The following is a 14,951-nucleotide window of genomic DNA, read 5'->3' on the forward strand; positions in this document are numbered from 1 at the left end:
GTGTAGTATACTTTCCTCTATAGCAATTTTATTTAAAGATTTGTTGTTAAATCTTACTAATATTATAAATGTGAAAGTTTGTGTGTTTGTTTGTTTGTTTGAAGTTCAATCACGCATAAACCACTGGACGGATTGGGCTGAAATTTGGCATCATGATAGCTCACATTCCCGATTAACATATAGGCATATTCTTATCTCAAAAATCCTTTCAGGCTCCGCCCCAGTGGCTCTGTAGTTCCCCATGTTAACCTTATGAGTATTCATATTAAAAGGGGATTAAAGAATTTAGTCAGCTGTTTCAACTAAAATAATTGGTTCTATGATATGCGAAAGCATTAAAAGTTATAAGATTTACCAACAGGGTGCAGCACTAATTTTTTGTATACTAATGTTAAAAATACCTCAGCTGTACTTATTTGTTTGTTGTTCTTTCAATTTATTACCTTATTAAAAATCAGGTGTGATTATTTGTTTGTATTACTGTATTCTGTTTTGTTTATTTCAGTTTAACTTAACCATGAAGTCAAACGGGGTGAAGCCCTGGGGTTACAGCTAATTAAACCATATATTCAATATATTTAGACAAAGTTGAGGGTAATCGTTGAACATTCAGCATTCTATTTTGGTCCCTTCTTCAGGAATAGCTCGTCTCCAAATACATTCACAATGCACACATTCACCTTTGCCCTGAAAAATCAATGCATTGTTCTAAACTGGACCGAGCTATCCTTTGTAATCATTATATAATCAACTAGTTGCTTTACATGTGCTTTGCAATAGGTAGAGGATGCAGAAAAGAGTAATGTGGTTATTTAAATATTTATTAACAGAAATAATAATTACACATTCAGCTTTGCTATTAGAAACAAAACTCATTTTACATGTTATAAAAATCATCCTGCTCATAACTCAGATAAAGGGGTCAAAACTGTCACTGTAAAAAAGCACAAAAAATCATACTGTTGAATTTAAAGTAATTTACTCCTTTTCGTAGCCAAGTCAAATGGGTAAGAAGTTCATTTGTTCATTATTTTTGGTTGGCTAGATGTAGTTAGGGACATGTAATGACAGGATAGAGTAAAACACAACTTGTGAAATTATATAAAATGTATGATTTATATTTTCATAACAAAGAAGAAGTTTCAACACTTATGACTGTCACAAAAAGTCGCATTGAAAATGTACACAATAAATTGCTGTAATAGTAAAGGGTGATTTTTTATTGGTGCGGTTTTTAAAACTAAATAAAAAAATGAAAAACAACCTGCATTGACATAAAAATGCATTTATTTGAACTACAGTGTCATGACATTAATGTTTAAAAATTATTTCTGGCATATGTTCTCCATTCCGTTTGCGTAGAAAGCCCAATCGAGAAGTCCAATTTTCGAATACCCTTTCCAGCAGCTGTGGTTGAATTCCGCCAATAACTTGACGAATGTTAGCTTCCAAGTCATTTAAAGTTTGTGGCTTGTCAGCGTATACTTGAGACTTAACATATCCCCACAGAAAGAAGTCTGTTGGCGTGATATCACTTGACCGTGGGGGCTAGTTGACACTACCTCTAAATGAGATGATACGTTCACCAAATGTTTCTGCCAAGAGGCCAATTGTGTCGTTTGCCGTGTGGCACGTCGCGCCGTCTTGTTGGAATCAGACATTTTCTAAATCCACTTCAAGTTCGTTTAGCTGAGGAACGAAAAAGTCCGGTAACATTGCCCGATAGCGTTGAAATTTTAAATGACTAGGAAGCTAACATTCGTCGAGTTATTGGCGGAATTCAACCACAGCTGCTGGAAAGAGTATTCGAAAATTGGACTTCTCGATTGGGCTTTCTACGCGAACGGAATGGAGCCCATATGCCAGAAATCATTTTAAACGTTAATGTCATGACACTGTAGTTCAAATAAGTGCTTTTTTTATGTCAATGCAGGTTGTTTTTCATTTTTTTATTTAGTTTTAAAAACCGCACCAATAAAAAAAATCACCCTTTATATTACGTTACTAGCCCGGTAAGAGGTGTTTTACTGTGCGAGCACGACAGATTTTTGTGCCAGTATGGTACAGCTTTCTGGGCGAGTAAGGTATCTTTATATCATACTACACAGAAAAATTAGTACATTTTTATTTTAAACTCATAACACAATTTATTTCTAGGACATTAGAAAAATTATAATATGTATTTTTTATATTTCAGAAAATAAAATAGGCTGTTGCAATTAGCTGTTTATTGCATCAGCTGACTAAGTGCACGGTAAAAGTAAATTACGTTACTTTTCTGTGTGTAGGCACGGCAAGGGGCAACTTTCCAGCCTATCAATACGGATGGAAAAGTACCAATTTCTGTGTAGTATGATGTAAAATATATGATAATATAATAATATATAAATACCCTTGATGCAGAAAACCTGCTGCCTAAGGGAATTTATAGTTGCTTATTTAGTTTATTCAAAAGAGTTAAGATAAAAATTTACTTGACTGCAGGTCCCATGCCCATTATAAATAACATTGGTTCGATGAGTAATAAGGTTTGCTGCTACAATAAACCCAAACTAGATTAGCAAAAATTACCTGCGATAAACAACAAAATGATCAAAATTTTAATTTTACCAATGTAGATGGGTATGCAACTGTGCATATTTTGACCCAAATATAAGTTAAGAACGATTGTAGATTAGTGTGAGATGCCTTTTGTAGTTTTTAATATTTTTGGACTAAGACAGCTGTTTTTAAGCCAGGACCATTTATTAAAAGCTCAATGATAAAGGTCAGCTGGATCATTTACAAATAGACATCTATTTAATCTACTGTAGAAAATAATTTTGTTTTACTCAGCTGATTAGTGGATAGTACGAATAGTGACATAAAAATGAAAAAGTAAATCGGTACAGAGCCTAGGTCTTAACATGCCACTTATGACTTTTTCCCTAAGGAAATTCGCTGAAAATAGAGAACTCATTCGATTTAAACTAATATCAAGTTAACTTCATGACCATTAGATACATCATTATTTGCTGGTCACTATGAACTAATAATAATTTACATGTAACATGACAAAAAAACTTGTTGATCAGTTGCGCTTTCAAGAATTGAAAGGTTTTGTTTTACCATACATTTCCCCCCACAATCACCATTATAATTCAGATATAATTCACTCAGAATCTTATCAAATATTAAATAAACACACTTTCTAGAAGGTAACTATACCTGTATGTACAGGTTCCTAACTACACTGCAGTGTTTCACTATATACAAAGATTAGACTACTTTAGCCTTATTTTTTATAGCTTAATACTCATAAACAGTTATATGGAGTAGTTGAAAACTATAAAGTGTGTACCAATAAAATACCAAAAGACAACTTTATATATAATCTAGTAAAAGTAAAATTTGATGCGGGAAATAAATCTAGATAACATAAAGAATTGATCTGGCTATTTACAGCATTCTTATAGAGTATTTAGTGTGGGTAAACTAGTGCCTAACTAGATTTATTGCAAACAATTAATAATTGACAAACTAAGTAGGGAATAATTGATCCTACTACTTATAGCAGTTTGTAAAGCACCGGTATTTAGTATAAAACTAGTAAAACCAACATTCATAGTCAAAATCAAAAACAAATCAAGTAAGTGCAGTTGGTAACATAATTGATCTTGTTATTTTTTAGAAGTTTTGTAATGTTCTCGGTCTTCATGTACACCATTGAAACTAAAATAACTCATAGCTAACAAATTATTTTACAGCAAATAGATAAAATAAGTAGATACAATAATTGATCTTGCTATTTACAGCTTCTAAATTTCTTTAGTCATAGATTGAAAACTGTAAATTCAAACTTTCTATTCAAGACTTAAACTTAATAGGAATAAATCTATAATTAAATAACAGTCTATCACAGAAGTCTTAGACGGAGGATGTAAGTAATGTTCTTCTGTCTCGGCGGAAGCGTCCAATCAAACGCCAGAGTTCTCTAGACAGGTTGTGCGTCAAACTTTTGTTTTTACTGAGGACATTGAGGTAAATGCCAAGTAGAATAAGTAAGCCCGACCAGACATACCTAGAAAACATCCAGTTATTACTAGATAATTCTGAAATGTAAATCTTTGTAGAAATTCAGACAGTAATGAAAGATATTTTACAACAAAGGTGTTTAAATACTTTTACCCAGTAGGGTTGTCAATAAAAAAAAGTGTTTAAAAAGTCCTTGTTGACTATGAAAAATCTAGTGTGTTCTTTTAGAGGAGACATGGTAAAGCCCCCTTCATCCAGGTGCGGAGAAAGGTCATATGATGAAGTATGAATCTACTTCTGTGATTACTTTTCCATGGTAGGCCTACTTTCTAACGATAATGAAATGAGTCCGGAATTATTGATGAAAAAAGAAGATTTGATCAAAATCACAGCATTTTTATCACTGCAAATGGTAAACTAGCCTGAAGCACCTTTCTGCAACAATAAACACTCAAAATATTCATAAAAAGGAATGTTATTATCTACTTACTGGAATGTAAATGGTTTGGCGAAGAACAGGAATGATAGAATGATAGTGACAGCTTTGCGACATGTGGTCACAGTGACTGCTACTAAAGCACCACACGTCTGTACGAGAGTCAGCACTATCTGTATACCTAGGTATCCTGTCACTGAGAACAGCATAGCATAGAGGTAGACCACTGGGTGCTGTCAACAGATGTGCAAAATTAGTTAACTAAATCACTGATCAGTAAAGGAACATTGCAAAAATTTAATAATTCATTGGAATAAATAGGTCATACTGTAACTAGTTTTTTCAAAAAGAATAACAAATAAAACCATGGTGCGCGAGACATGTGTGGGTAACCACTCTGAACATCCGAAGTATGTCGGATCATTTACAGTACATTGATCATTCCAGAGTCCTCTGGACTGAAGGCTGAAGGACACTGGACCATTGGAAGTTCACTGGACTGACTAAAGTCTACGGGATCATCTGAAGGCTACACTGGAACATTATAAGTTCACTGGACTGACTTAAGTCCACAGGGTCATTTGAAGGCTACACTGGACCATTGGAAGTTCATTTTACTGACTGAAGTCTATGAGATCATTTTAAGGTTACACTGGACCATTGGAAGTTCACTGGACTGACTGATGTCTACTGGATCATCTGAAGGCTACTGGATAATTTGAAGGCTAACCTGGTCCATTGGAAGTTCATTGGACTGACTGATGTCTACTCGATCATATTATAAATCAGCTGGACCATTGGTAGTCCACTGATTTTCAGCAGTCTATTGGACCATAGTCCATAGCACATTTCAAAGTCCACTGGACCATCATAAGTTCACCAAACCTTCAAGAGTCTGCCAGATAAAGACAATTGAAACGGTAGTGTGTCTACAGTAAATAGTGAGCCAGATGTTTGATAAACCATCAAACTAAATTAGTCTAAAAACAATTTTTTTAAGCAAAGGTCAAAAATATTTTCAGTTAAGTTTTATTGCCCTCATACAGCCCTAATGTCTTGCACTAAGTCAAGACCTTCTAAAAACCCAATCATTACCATTAAACCAGTATATAACAATTGTGAATTGTACAAAGTCAAAATCTATTTTACCCTGGCACAGAAGGCGAAGCCAGCCCAGAGAGTGCCAGATACCAACATGGCTGCCAGGAGGTAGACAAAGCCAATGGCGTACGAGTAGAGAACAACCTCAGTGTTGGAAGCTCCGTGGGTCTTCATAGACTTCTCCTGGACGTTCCCGATGACTGCATCACACACCAAGGCACAGGAGATCATCCCCACACCTGCAACAGGTCTTGAGGTTAGATCAGAAGTTGTTGATGGGGATGGCAGTGATTTCTAGATACAAAATTTTATAATGTGGCATTTTTGCTAGTAAGCAACAAAAAGTTTATAAATTAAGCTAAATTAGGGATGATTATTTATATAGCAAGAACATGAATAAAATACCCCTACTGCAGCAAACCAGCAAGCTAAGAGAACTTCAATTGGTCTGATTGGATTTGGACTAAACTTTTTCTTATTTAAACTAACATGTCAGTTTATTCCATACTTAAATAAATTTAGGTTTGACAAGTACCTAGGTTTACTGCTACGTAGAAGGAGAATAGTGTTTTTTGTAAGTACAGTAGAACCCCGGTTAACTGAATTCGGGTTAACCGAAACAGTTTGATAATATAATACAGGGATAAAATGGGATTTAATTAAGTTTTAAGTTTTTTCTAAACCATTGTAACATTTTTGTAACTGAAATAAAACATAATTAATTTTGCCTACACACCGTGGTAATAGGCCTACATATCAATTAATTCAATTAGACTATTTTTTAGCATATGACGGCTTAACCGAAATATTGGTTATCCAAAACGGCTCTCCCCCCTTTATTTCGGTTAAACGGGGTTCTACTGTAACATAAATATTTACATACATATTTAGGCCTACTCATTCATCAAATTCGGTTCATTTAATCAAAATCGGTTTACAATTGAATACGCAAGAGGAAGTTAACACTAGGGCTGTTTTTTCCCAATGTGGCTATAAATTTAATTCCCAATGTTATCACGATCGCAGAAAGAACCTGCGAAGACTGAATGACCGCGGGAGATGTTTAGAATTTTACCACGGGTACAGAAGATGGTGATGATGATCCTACAAAGTTGGAAGATCTTCATTATTTGGTGGGGATCGCAGAAGAAGTTCTATCATTCTAAAACTTCAGACTCTCTTTGCTGTGACTTTCAGATGTTCACCATGGCAAAACTTAAAGAAAGCATAGGTCTTTCTTTTGGTTACACATGAATATACCAGGTGTCTGTTTAAGAACTAATTGTCAAAGTTAGAGTCATTTTATAAAAGCACCAAGGCAAGCAACAGAGCCAACATCATAAAACAATAAGAACATTTTTACAAAAGCATTATTATTTACCAAATTTATGAATTAATTAAAAATTGGCATAGCAGTTAGTGATGCTTTTCAATGATAGGTTGATCTTAATGCCCCCAGTACACTCTCCCCGAGACGCTCGCCGAGTAATTCGGGCGAGAGCTTATGTGAGGTTACCGTGTACACTCTCGCTATGTCTCTCAGTCAAAATGGAGGCAAACTTCGATGTGGAAGTAGCGCTTGCCACTCGTGCAGTCTCGGGTCCTTTGACTCGTGTCAAAAAACCGACTCCAGATGGAGCGCTGGCGAGCATGAGGCAAGACGAGGCGAGGCGACCCGAGTCAAGGCAAGAGAAGACGAGCACACTGAGTTCACTCTTGCACTCGCCAACGCTCGCCTTGCCTCGGCGAGAGTGTACTGGGGGCATAAGAGCAAGACCTAGATTTTGAACTAAGCTACAAAAAAAACCCCCTATTTTCTATGACAAAATACTGGACTAGTCTAGATTCAAAAGCAGTAAGCAGAAAAACATGAAGAAGCTATGTACGAACTTGGAACAAACCAATGATATTAAAGTTGGGCGAGAGCTTGCTGTCAGCTAGAGTGAAGAGTGTAAGGCCAAAACTGAGGGAGGCGGCAGCAAGATAGTCCAGCATGCCATATTTCTTCTGCTGGATGATAATGGACCCGATCAGACACGGGATCAACTTGCAGCATTTGAAGATTACCTGGAATTTAGTAAAATAGTTGTAAAGCAAATATCAGGTATTTTCCACACAACAGATTTGCTCTACTTCGGCCTACATTTGTTTGGATGCCAGATGGTGTGAATGGTCTCGGATAGATGTCAGTCACCCACGATTGAGTTTCCATTAACAGTAATCTACTTGAGCTATTTTTCCAGTAGTAATATATCAACAAATACAAAATAGCAAATACTGAACTTCAATTATAAGGTATGAGGTATTCAACTAAAATGTTTTTCGCCCGATCACGTCATGTCGTGTCCCGTAGGCCTACCTTTTTCAGTATTTTATAGCTAATATTTTTCCAAGTAAATATACAGAGATATCCTTTTGGTGGTCGAGCAATCTTAGCAGGAAGTTTCATTTGATCATTTTGACATTTTTGATTGCCCCCCCAAAAGGGGGAATTTGGGGGGCAACTAAATTTTTATAAATGTAAACCCCCTTCAAGTGACACATCATTTTGAAGTGTTTACAAAAACTTAAAGAATAGTGAAAACTAGAGGTCGCTATCTCTTCTCTGTCCAAAATGGTAGACCGTCAAATGTTGTGGAAAATCAATGGTAAAATTGTTAATATTGGCTGCCATTTTGGATAGAGAAGAGATAACGAGCTCTGGTTTTCACCATTCTTTAAGTTTTTGTAAACACTTCAAAATGAGGTGTCCCTTGAAGAGGGTTTACACTTAAAGTTTTTGAGTGTCCCCCCAAAAGGGGGGATTTGGGGGACAACTAAAAATGTTTCAATAGAAACCCCTATCAAGTGACACCTCATTTTGAAGTGTTTAAAAAAACTTAAAGAATGCTGAAAACCAGAGCTCGTTATCTCTTCTCTATCCAAAATGGCAGCCAATATTAACAATTTTACCATTGATTTTCCACAACATTTGACGGGCTACCATTTTGGACAGAGAAGAGATAGCGACCTCTAGTTTTCACCATTCCTTAAGTTTTTGTAAACACTTCAAAATGAGGTGTCACTTGAAGGGGGTTTACATTTAAAAAATTTGAGTTGCCCCCCAAATCCCCCCTTTTGGGGGGACACTCAAAAATTTCGAAATGATAAAATGAAACTTCCTGCTAAGATTGCTCGACCACCAAAAGGATATCTCTGTATATTTACTTGGAAAAATATTAGAGGGGGGGTCTTGACTTTTTATTCACCCTGTATATGGGTTAAAAGAATCCGAGTATCCATTCGGTTGTTATGACAACTGTTCGATCATTACGAAACGTCCGGTCAGCCGGACGTTGGCACTTTTGGCTTGTTCTAAAAACGTCCGGTCGGCCGGACGTCGGCACTTTTGGCTCGTTTTAAAAACGTCCGGTTCCCCGGACGTTGGCACTCAAAGGGTTAAATGTTCTTTTTTATGTCCGTGTACGTGTTTGTGTTTTGTTTATTTATTTATATCTATTGACGACCTTCGGATGAAGCGAGAAGACATCTTATAACTGCCTGAAGATGACTCCAATGTGAGTTGAAACCGGTAGCAACTCAGCTACAAACAAGATCGCATAAATGCAGGTATTTTACACCAATTTATAGTAAAATGTAGGCTTTAACCCTCAAAATAGACTCGATCTTTTGGAAATAAAGCATTGGCTGATATTTCATATTCGTTGAAGCAATCCAAAGCATTGGTGCGGTCTCTTAAATATCGTGAAATGATTCTGAAGTGGTTCGGTCAACCATTGCTGTACAAGCTAGGTGTACAAAAAAATAAACAGTATCATATCACTAATTCTCAGTTTAAAACCGATTTGATTTTAAATCAAAATGAAATATTATTACTTTGTAAGACTGGACAAATTATGGTTTGCTCTAGGCCTAAATCACTTTTATAAGATTTGTATAAACTACAGGGTGGCGAAAAGTCCCTTTACACTAAAGATAAATTTAATAAATGTTCTAGTGTGTTAGGGGAAGGGAGAATTCTTCACATTCTACCCCCACTGTTTCCTTACTACTCACGTACGATTCGTACGAACATTTGCTGATCTGTCGTGTTTATAACAGTAGTGTGTTACGTACTGCAATATTGTGTAAAGGGACTTATCGGCCACCCTGTACAAGAATAATTCATTAGTAGGCCTATTCAATGTACTACTGTTTTTACATAAAACTGAAAACTTTCTGATATGAATGTTTTCCGAGGTAGGTGAAAAACAGGATTTAAGACTGAACTGAATTTTAGGAGTTAAGAGGGAACCACCCGCCGTCTGGTTACTGCGTAAACATGGTCCTAGAAAAAAGAACCTCGTGCATTAATAAAGGGATCGAGTTGAAATAAACAGTAAAATATTCACAAACATAAACTATGCACAGGATGGACTCAAAATTCATAATTGTTTCTTTGAGGTGATTTGATTACAAATAATTTTTAAAATCTGTAAATTAGTCTTTTTCACATGTGATTTTAACTACTAAACAATAGTTAAAAATTAATTCTTCCCCATCCATTGCAAGCTCTGGTATGTTAAGAGCACAAAAAGCACACAATCATTGGAAACAAATTACTTTTAGAATGTTGAGAGCTTTTACAATAGAGGCATGTTCAATCCCGAATTATATTTCAATCCAGCCATCTTGAATTGAAATTCAGGCTGCTAGGTAGAAACCCCTTAAGATTTAGTAAAAGTAACGTACTGTTAATGACTAACAATGAAATTGAAAATCAGGAAGAAAACTAAGAAATCCCAATTACCTGCGTAGGGTAGTTCAAATAACCCAAGGATGAATTTGAAAATCCCATTGTACCCAAAGTAAGTAACGCCAACAGCATGTAGTTCTTCATTGGAATGCTGAAACATACGAATATACCTTGTAAGTTTGTAATATCATACGAATTATCATGCTCCAAAACGGGGGAATGTAGCCTGATTTTACAAAATTTAGTAAACATAACCATTGTGCAAAAATAAAGTTTATTATGTAATAGGCATAGTATTTTGAATTTGGCCTACTGTCAAATAAAGTTAACTAATTATTTTAAAATTGAAAATATTACTGTAGGCCTACTATTTTACTTCGAGTAAATTTTGTTTGTTCATGGGTTTACGTTTATTTTTTAAAGCCGTGAAATTGCATTACAGTAAAACCTCTCCTAATCCGAAGTATTTCGGATCAAGAGTAGTTTGAACGATTGAATAGGATAGTTCGGATTACAGAACATACCTAATGTTGCTTTTATATAACAATAGCTAAAACATGGCTAAAATGGATCGTAATTGTTAGAGGAAAAGTGAAAAATGTGTTATAAATTAAAATACCATAAAGGGAAGTTTCAGTTGTGGGCATTCAGTCTCAATGGCTACGTGGTCCGTTGAGCATCGTGTTTTCGCAGTGGAAGAGTTTTTAACGAGTCAATTTTTGCTGTGACGTGTGCCTTTTAACATCCCACCTCGCGGTAGTGTTCTTAAGCGAGATAAGATATTTAGTTGGGTGCATAATTTCCGCACTACTAGTTCATAAGTGCTGCAAAATGGACGCCTAGACCTCGAACAATAAGAACGCCTGAGAACGTGGAGCGTGTGAGACGCGATGTCATTACGAGCCCCCTGTCGATATCAACGATACATCGTGCTCAAGCTCTTGGGAAGGATTCTTAACAAAGAACTGAAATTGCACCCCTATAAAATCATGGTGGTGCAGAGGATTCTCCCAACAGACCATCTTCAAAGGCTTCAGTGCAGCCAATTGATGTTGGATAAAACCTTATTATCATGATGTCTGATGAGGCTCACTTTCACATTAACAGCTACTTCAACAAGCAAAATTGACGTTACTGGGCGACACTAACCAAGAGATCTACACCAACGGCCTCTCCATAGTGACAAAGTGACGGTTTTTACTGTGGGGTTTCTAAATTAGGGATAGGGCCTAATTGGGCCTCACTTTTTTGAAAATGAAAAGAAGCAGGCGGTTACTGTTAGTTCGCAGTGTTATGTAAACATTATTGAAGAATTTCTTCTTCCACAGCTTGAAGAGAACAATTACGACATGGACAATATGTGGTTCCAACAAGACGGGGCAACTGCACATACCGCTAGAATATCAATGCAAGCTGTACACGCTCTGTTCCTGGCCGTTTGATTTCCCGCAATGGAGATTTCCATTTTCCCCCTTGCTCACCGGACCTCAAGGTATGTGACTTTTTCTTATGGGGCTATTAAAAAACACGGGTCTACATGAACAAACCCCGGTCCATTCAGGAGTTGAAGGCAACAATTCACAACGAAACCACATCAATTCCTGGTGATGTGCTTGAGCGGGCAATGCGGAACGTTAAGTACCGACTCCAAGAATGCGTCTCTCGAGAAGGAGGGCATTTGATAGATGTAATTTTTAAAAACTAACTTTACTAATTTTTTGTTGATAAAATTCCATTATAACTACACGTTTTACACTTTATTTCAATCCAATACTGTACCTTTAAAATTGACAGTTTGACAAGTATTTTAACCCTCCAAGTGTCTCTAGTTTTGGTCTTAATGTTCGCCTATTTATTGCGCAATTGCAGGGTTTTATTAAAATGTATCTTAGAAACTTAAAAGCAATGTAAAGTATACTGTTTTATATATCATTTTGTTTGGAAAATTATGGGCTTCAATGTAACATATAAAACATTACAAAAAAATGTTCAACAATTTTTGTGGGGTTAACATTTCTCAAAAATTATAAAAAAATGAAAAAAAAAATTATGTTTGCGCTCAATAAATTGTTATAATTTATAGGTCTACAAATATTTTAAAATAGCCACTTTGTTCAGAATTTTATGAGAATTCCAAAAATATAATAACATAAGGAAGTAGGTTTGCAAATAAATAAGTTATGATGAGCAAAAAACAGATTTCGGTACATAGCGTTTAGCTAAGAATACATAGCCTAACCATAGTTCGGAATCTGGCTGATAATTTACATCAATATCACTAGGCCTACCTACTTCTTCAGGATCATCAACCAGCCCTTCAAAATCACTTAAATCTTCTTATAATACACCACGTGTGTCACTACTTTTGATTTTTAACACTAAAACAATTATAAACGTAATAAAACACATCAGTCATCGGTGCGAGGTTAACCAAGCACAAATATGTACGTCAGCTGTCTGCTACAATATTTTCGGAACTAAAATGAAAAGCGTATAGAAACAGACATCAGGAGAAAGCTCTGAATCTGCTGAAAAAAACTATACCTAACTCGATCCAGTTCAATCCGATTCAGTCAGTCCCAGAGCCGTCGCCGTAAACAGTGTTTGTGAGTCGCAAAAGCGACACATAACATTACAGCGGATGTGTTATGAGTCGCTTTTACGACACATAACACTCGGAGGGTTAAAACCACCCGATCCATCTGCGCCACACTGTATAACAGGTTTAAGTTAAAGATAAAGTTAGCTAGTTAGTATAGCTTTAAATTTAAAAAAAATTATGATAAGCCATTGACAAATTAATAACTCTTTAAATTATGAAAAAAATTCTATACTTACTGCCTTGTTGTGTCACCATTGAGATTACTCTCAGCGAATCCAAATATTGTATAAAATGCAAACTGGACTAAGGTTAGGTACCACCCATATGGTTTGAAGCCTTCTAGAGTAAAAATGAGCTCCTGTAAAACAAAAAGTTCAAACTATTGTTAGTAGACAAGAAAACAAGTATTTTAAATCTCAATTAAAATTATAGACCTAAGTTATTTGGTTTTTTTTTTACTATGATTGCCTTCTGAACTGTTGTGATGAGTTAATATAAGACTAACCTTACCTTAAATGTCCCCACAGTTTTAACACTATTTCTTGAAAACTACAAACATTTATAAGAAAATAGCTTCTTCATGTTCGGATACAAAAATGAGGTAGTGGACTTGGGACAGATCCTCAGAGAACCTATGATGAAATATTAATTTGATGCTGCAGTACTGTAAAGCTGTGTTTACACCAAAGTTGACAACCAAAAGTTGACAACTAAAAGTTTACAACTAAATGTTGCTTCTCACTAATTTAGAGCAACTAGTGGAAAACTTGTTGCCAAAGAATAGGCGCGAAATGATCAGTACAACTTGCGCAAAGCGCGTAGCGTGGCAACTAGTCTTCAACTTTTTGTTGTCAACTTTCTTAGATCTTTACCGACTCTCCGTGGGAAACCAAAATTTAATGGAAAACTTGTTGCTCCACTAGATGACGACAGAAAAAGTCGCTGCATTTTATAGAAAAAGCATAAAATAATTGCCGAAACTAGTGGAAAACTAAGTGGAAGACTTTGGTGTAAACGCGGCATTACTAACCCTCGTTTCTAGAGTACGGTAAGCGAGCCCACTACCTCATCAAACGAAGCTACGTCCTCTCCTTTGCCCACTGTCAACATTTCCAGCTTTAGCTTAGCTTAGAGTTTTATGGTATTTGTTACCAAGGTTAGACTACAACCATGTTACCAAGGTCAGGTTACAACCTTAACCAAAGAGAAGCAACCTTAAACCCTAACAAATACTCCACTGCAAGATTATTCACTTACCTGTAAGTAACCATAGATCAGGTAAAAGGCGAACACACCAGCACAGCAAATAAAAAACTGATTTGTACTACTATATTTGCTAATATCGTAGTACAGGACACGTATTGCCTGGTTATCCTTTCGGAGAGTATTTTTATTTGGTTTAGTGTCATTATCAATTCCGATTCTAATATCCATTGAAAAAGCAACAACGTATGAGCAAAGTTAATTTATACAATCATCATAACCCTTTACGTTAGATATAATCAAACAATTAACAAAATCTTCGGAGATTATGTTTCCTTAATTATTTAAAAACAAATAATACTTGTTTAAAAAGCATAACCTCAAAATTATCGTGAAAGCCACACAGACAGACAGACAGAATACAGATGGCAGATCCAAAACATAGCAGACGTGAAGCGTGTCAAAAAGTAAACAATCTTCACCACTGTGACCAACTGAACACATTCGTCAAGTAAACATAATGTAACTTAACATGTGTACAGCAATGAAAGTAGTGTAAACAAAACTACAATCGGCACGTTTTAACCATAAAAATGGTATGCGCAAGAATATTTAGCTTCTTAAAAGTCTCTCGTGTGCGGTAGGCCTAATTTGCCAGTTTTTAGTTGTTACTTCTCTACACAGAGTTAAGGCAAGTAGGCCAACAACAACCTTTAGAGATAGGCATTTATGGATAAAGAGATAACCTAGAATAACATGTTTCCCAAAACGCATTACCTACCAAGATATTCACCTTTGTTATGTTTATTTACAACTAAATAAATAATCACTTTATGAAACATTTTATGGGAGCAATACCT

General features: G+C 35.8%; 1 protein-coding gene across 1 annotated transcript; it reads right to left on the reverse strand.

Annotated features, from left to right (window-relative positions):
- Positions 1–2,951: 2,951 nt before the first annotated feature.
- Positions 2,952–14,469, reverse strand: LOC129005557 (adenosine 3'-phospho 5'-phosphosulfate transporter 2-like). Its single transcript, XM_054434467.1, has 7 exons — positions 14,146–14,469; positions 13,125–13,246; positions 10,341–10,437; positions 7,453–7,618; positions 5,600–5,790; positions 4,505–4,683; positions 2,952–4,060 (listed from the first exon to the last, which is right to left on the reverse strand). The coding sequence occupies exons 1-7, from the start codon at positions 14,320–14,322 to the stop codon at positions 3,907–3,909; spliced, it is 1,086 nt and encodes a 361-aa protein (XP_054290442.1). The 5' UTR covers positions 14,323–14,469; the 3' UTR covers positions 2,952–3,906.
- Positions 14,470–14,951: the final 482 nt, after the last annotated feature.

This window comes from Macrosteles quadrilineatus, unplaced genomic scaffold (genome assembly GCF_028750875.1).
Source record: "Macrosteles quadrilineatus isolate MER2022 unplaced genomic scaffold, UCM_ALF_1.0 Scaffold_23__1_contigs__length_1887923, whole genome shotgun sequence".
Taxonomy (NCBI): domain Eukaryota; kingdom Metazoa; phylum Arthropoda; class Insecta; order Hemiptera; family Cicadellidae; genus Macrosteles; species Macrosteles quadrilineatus.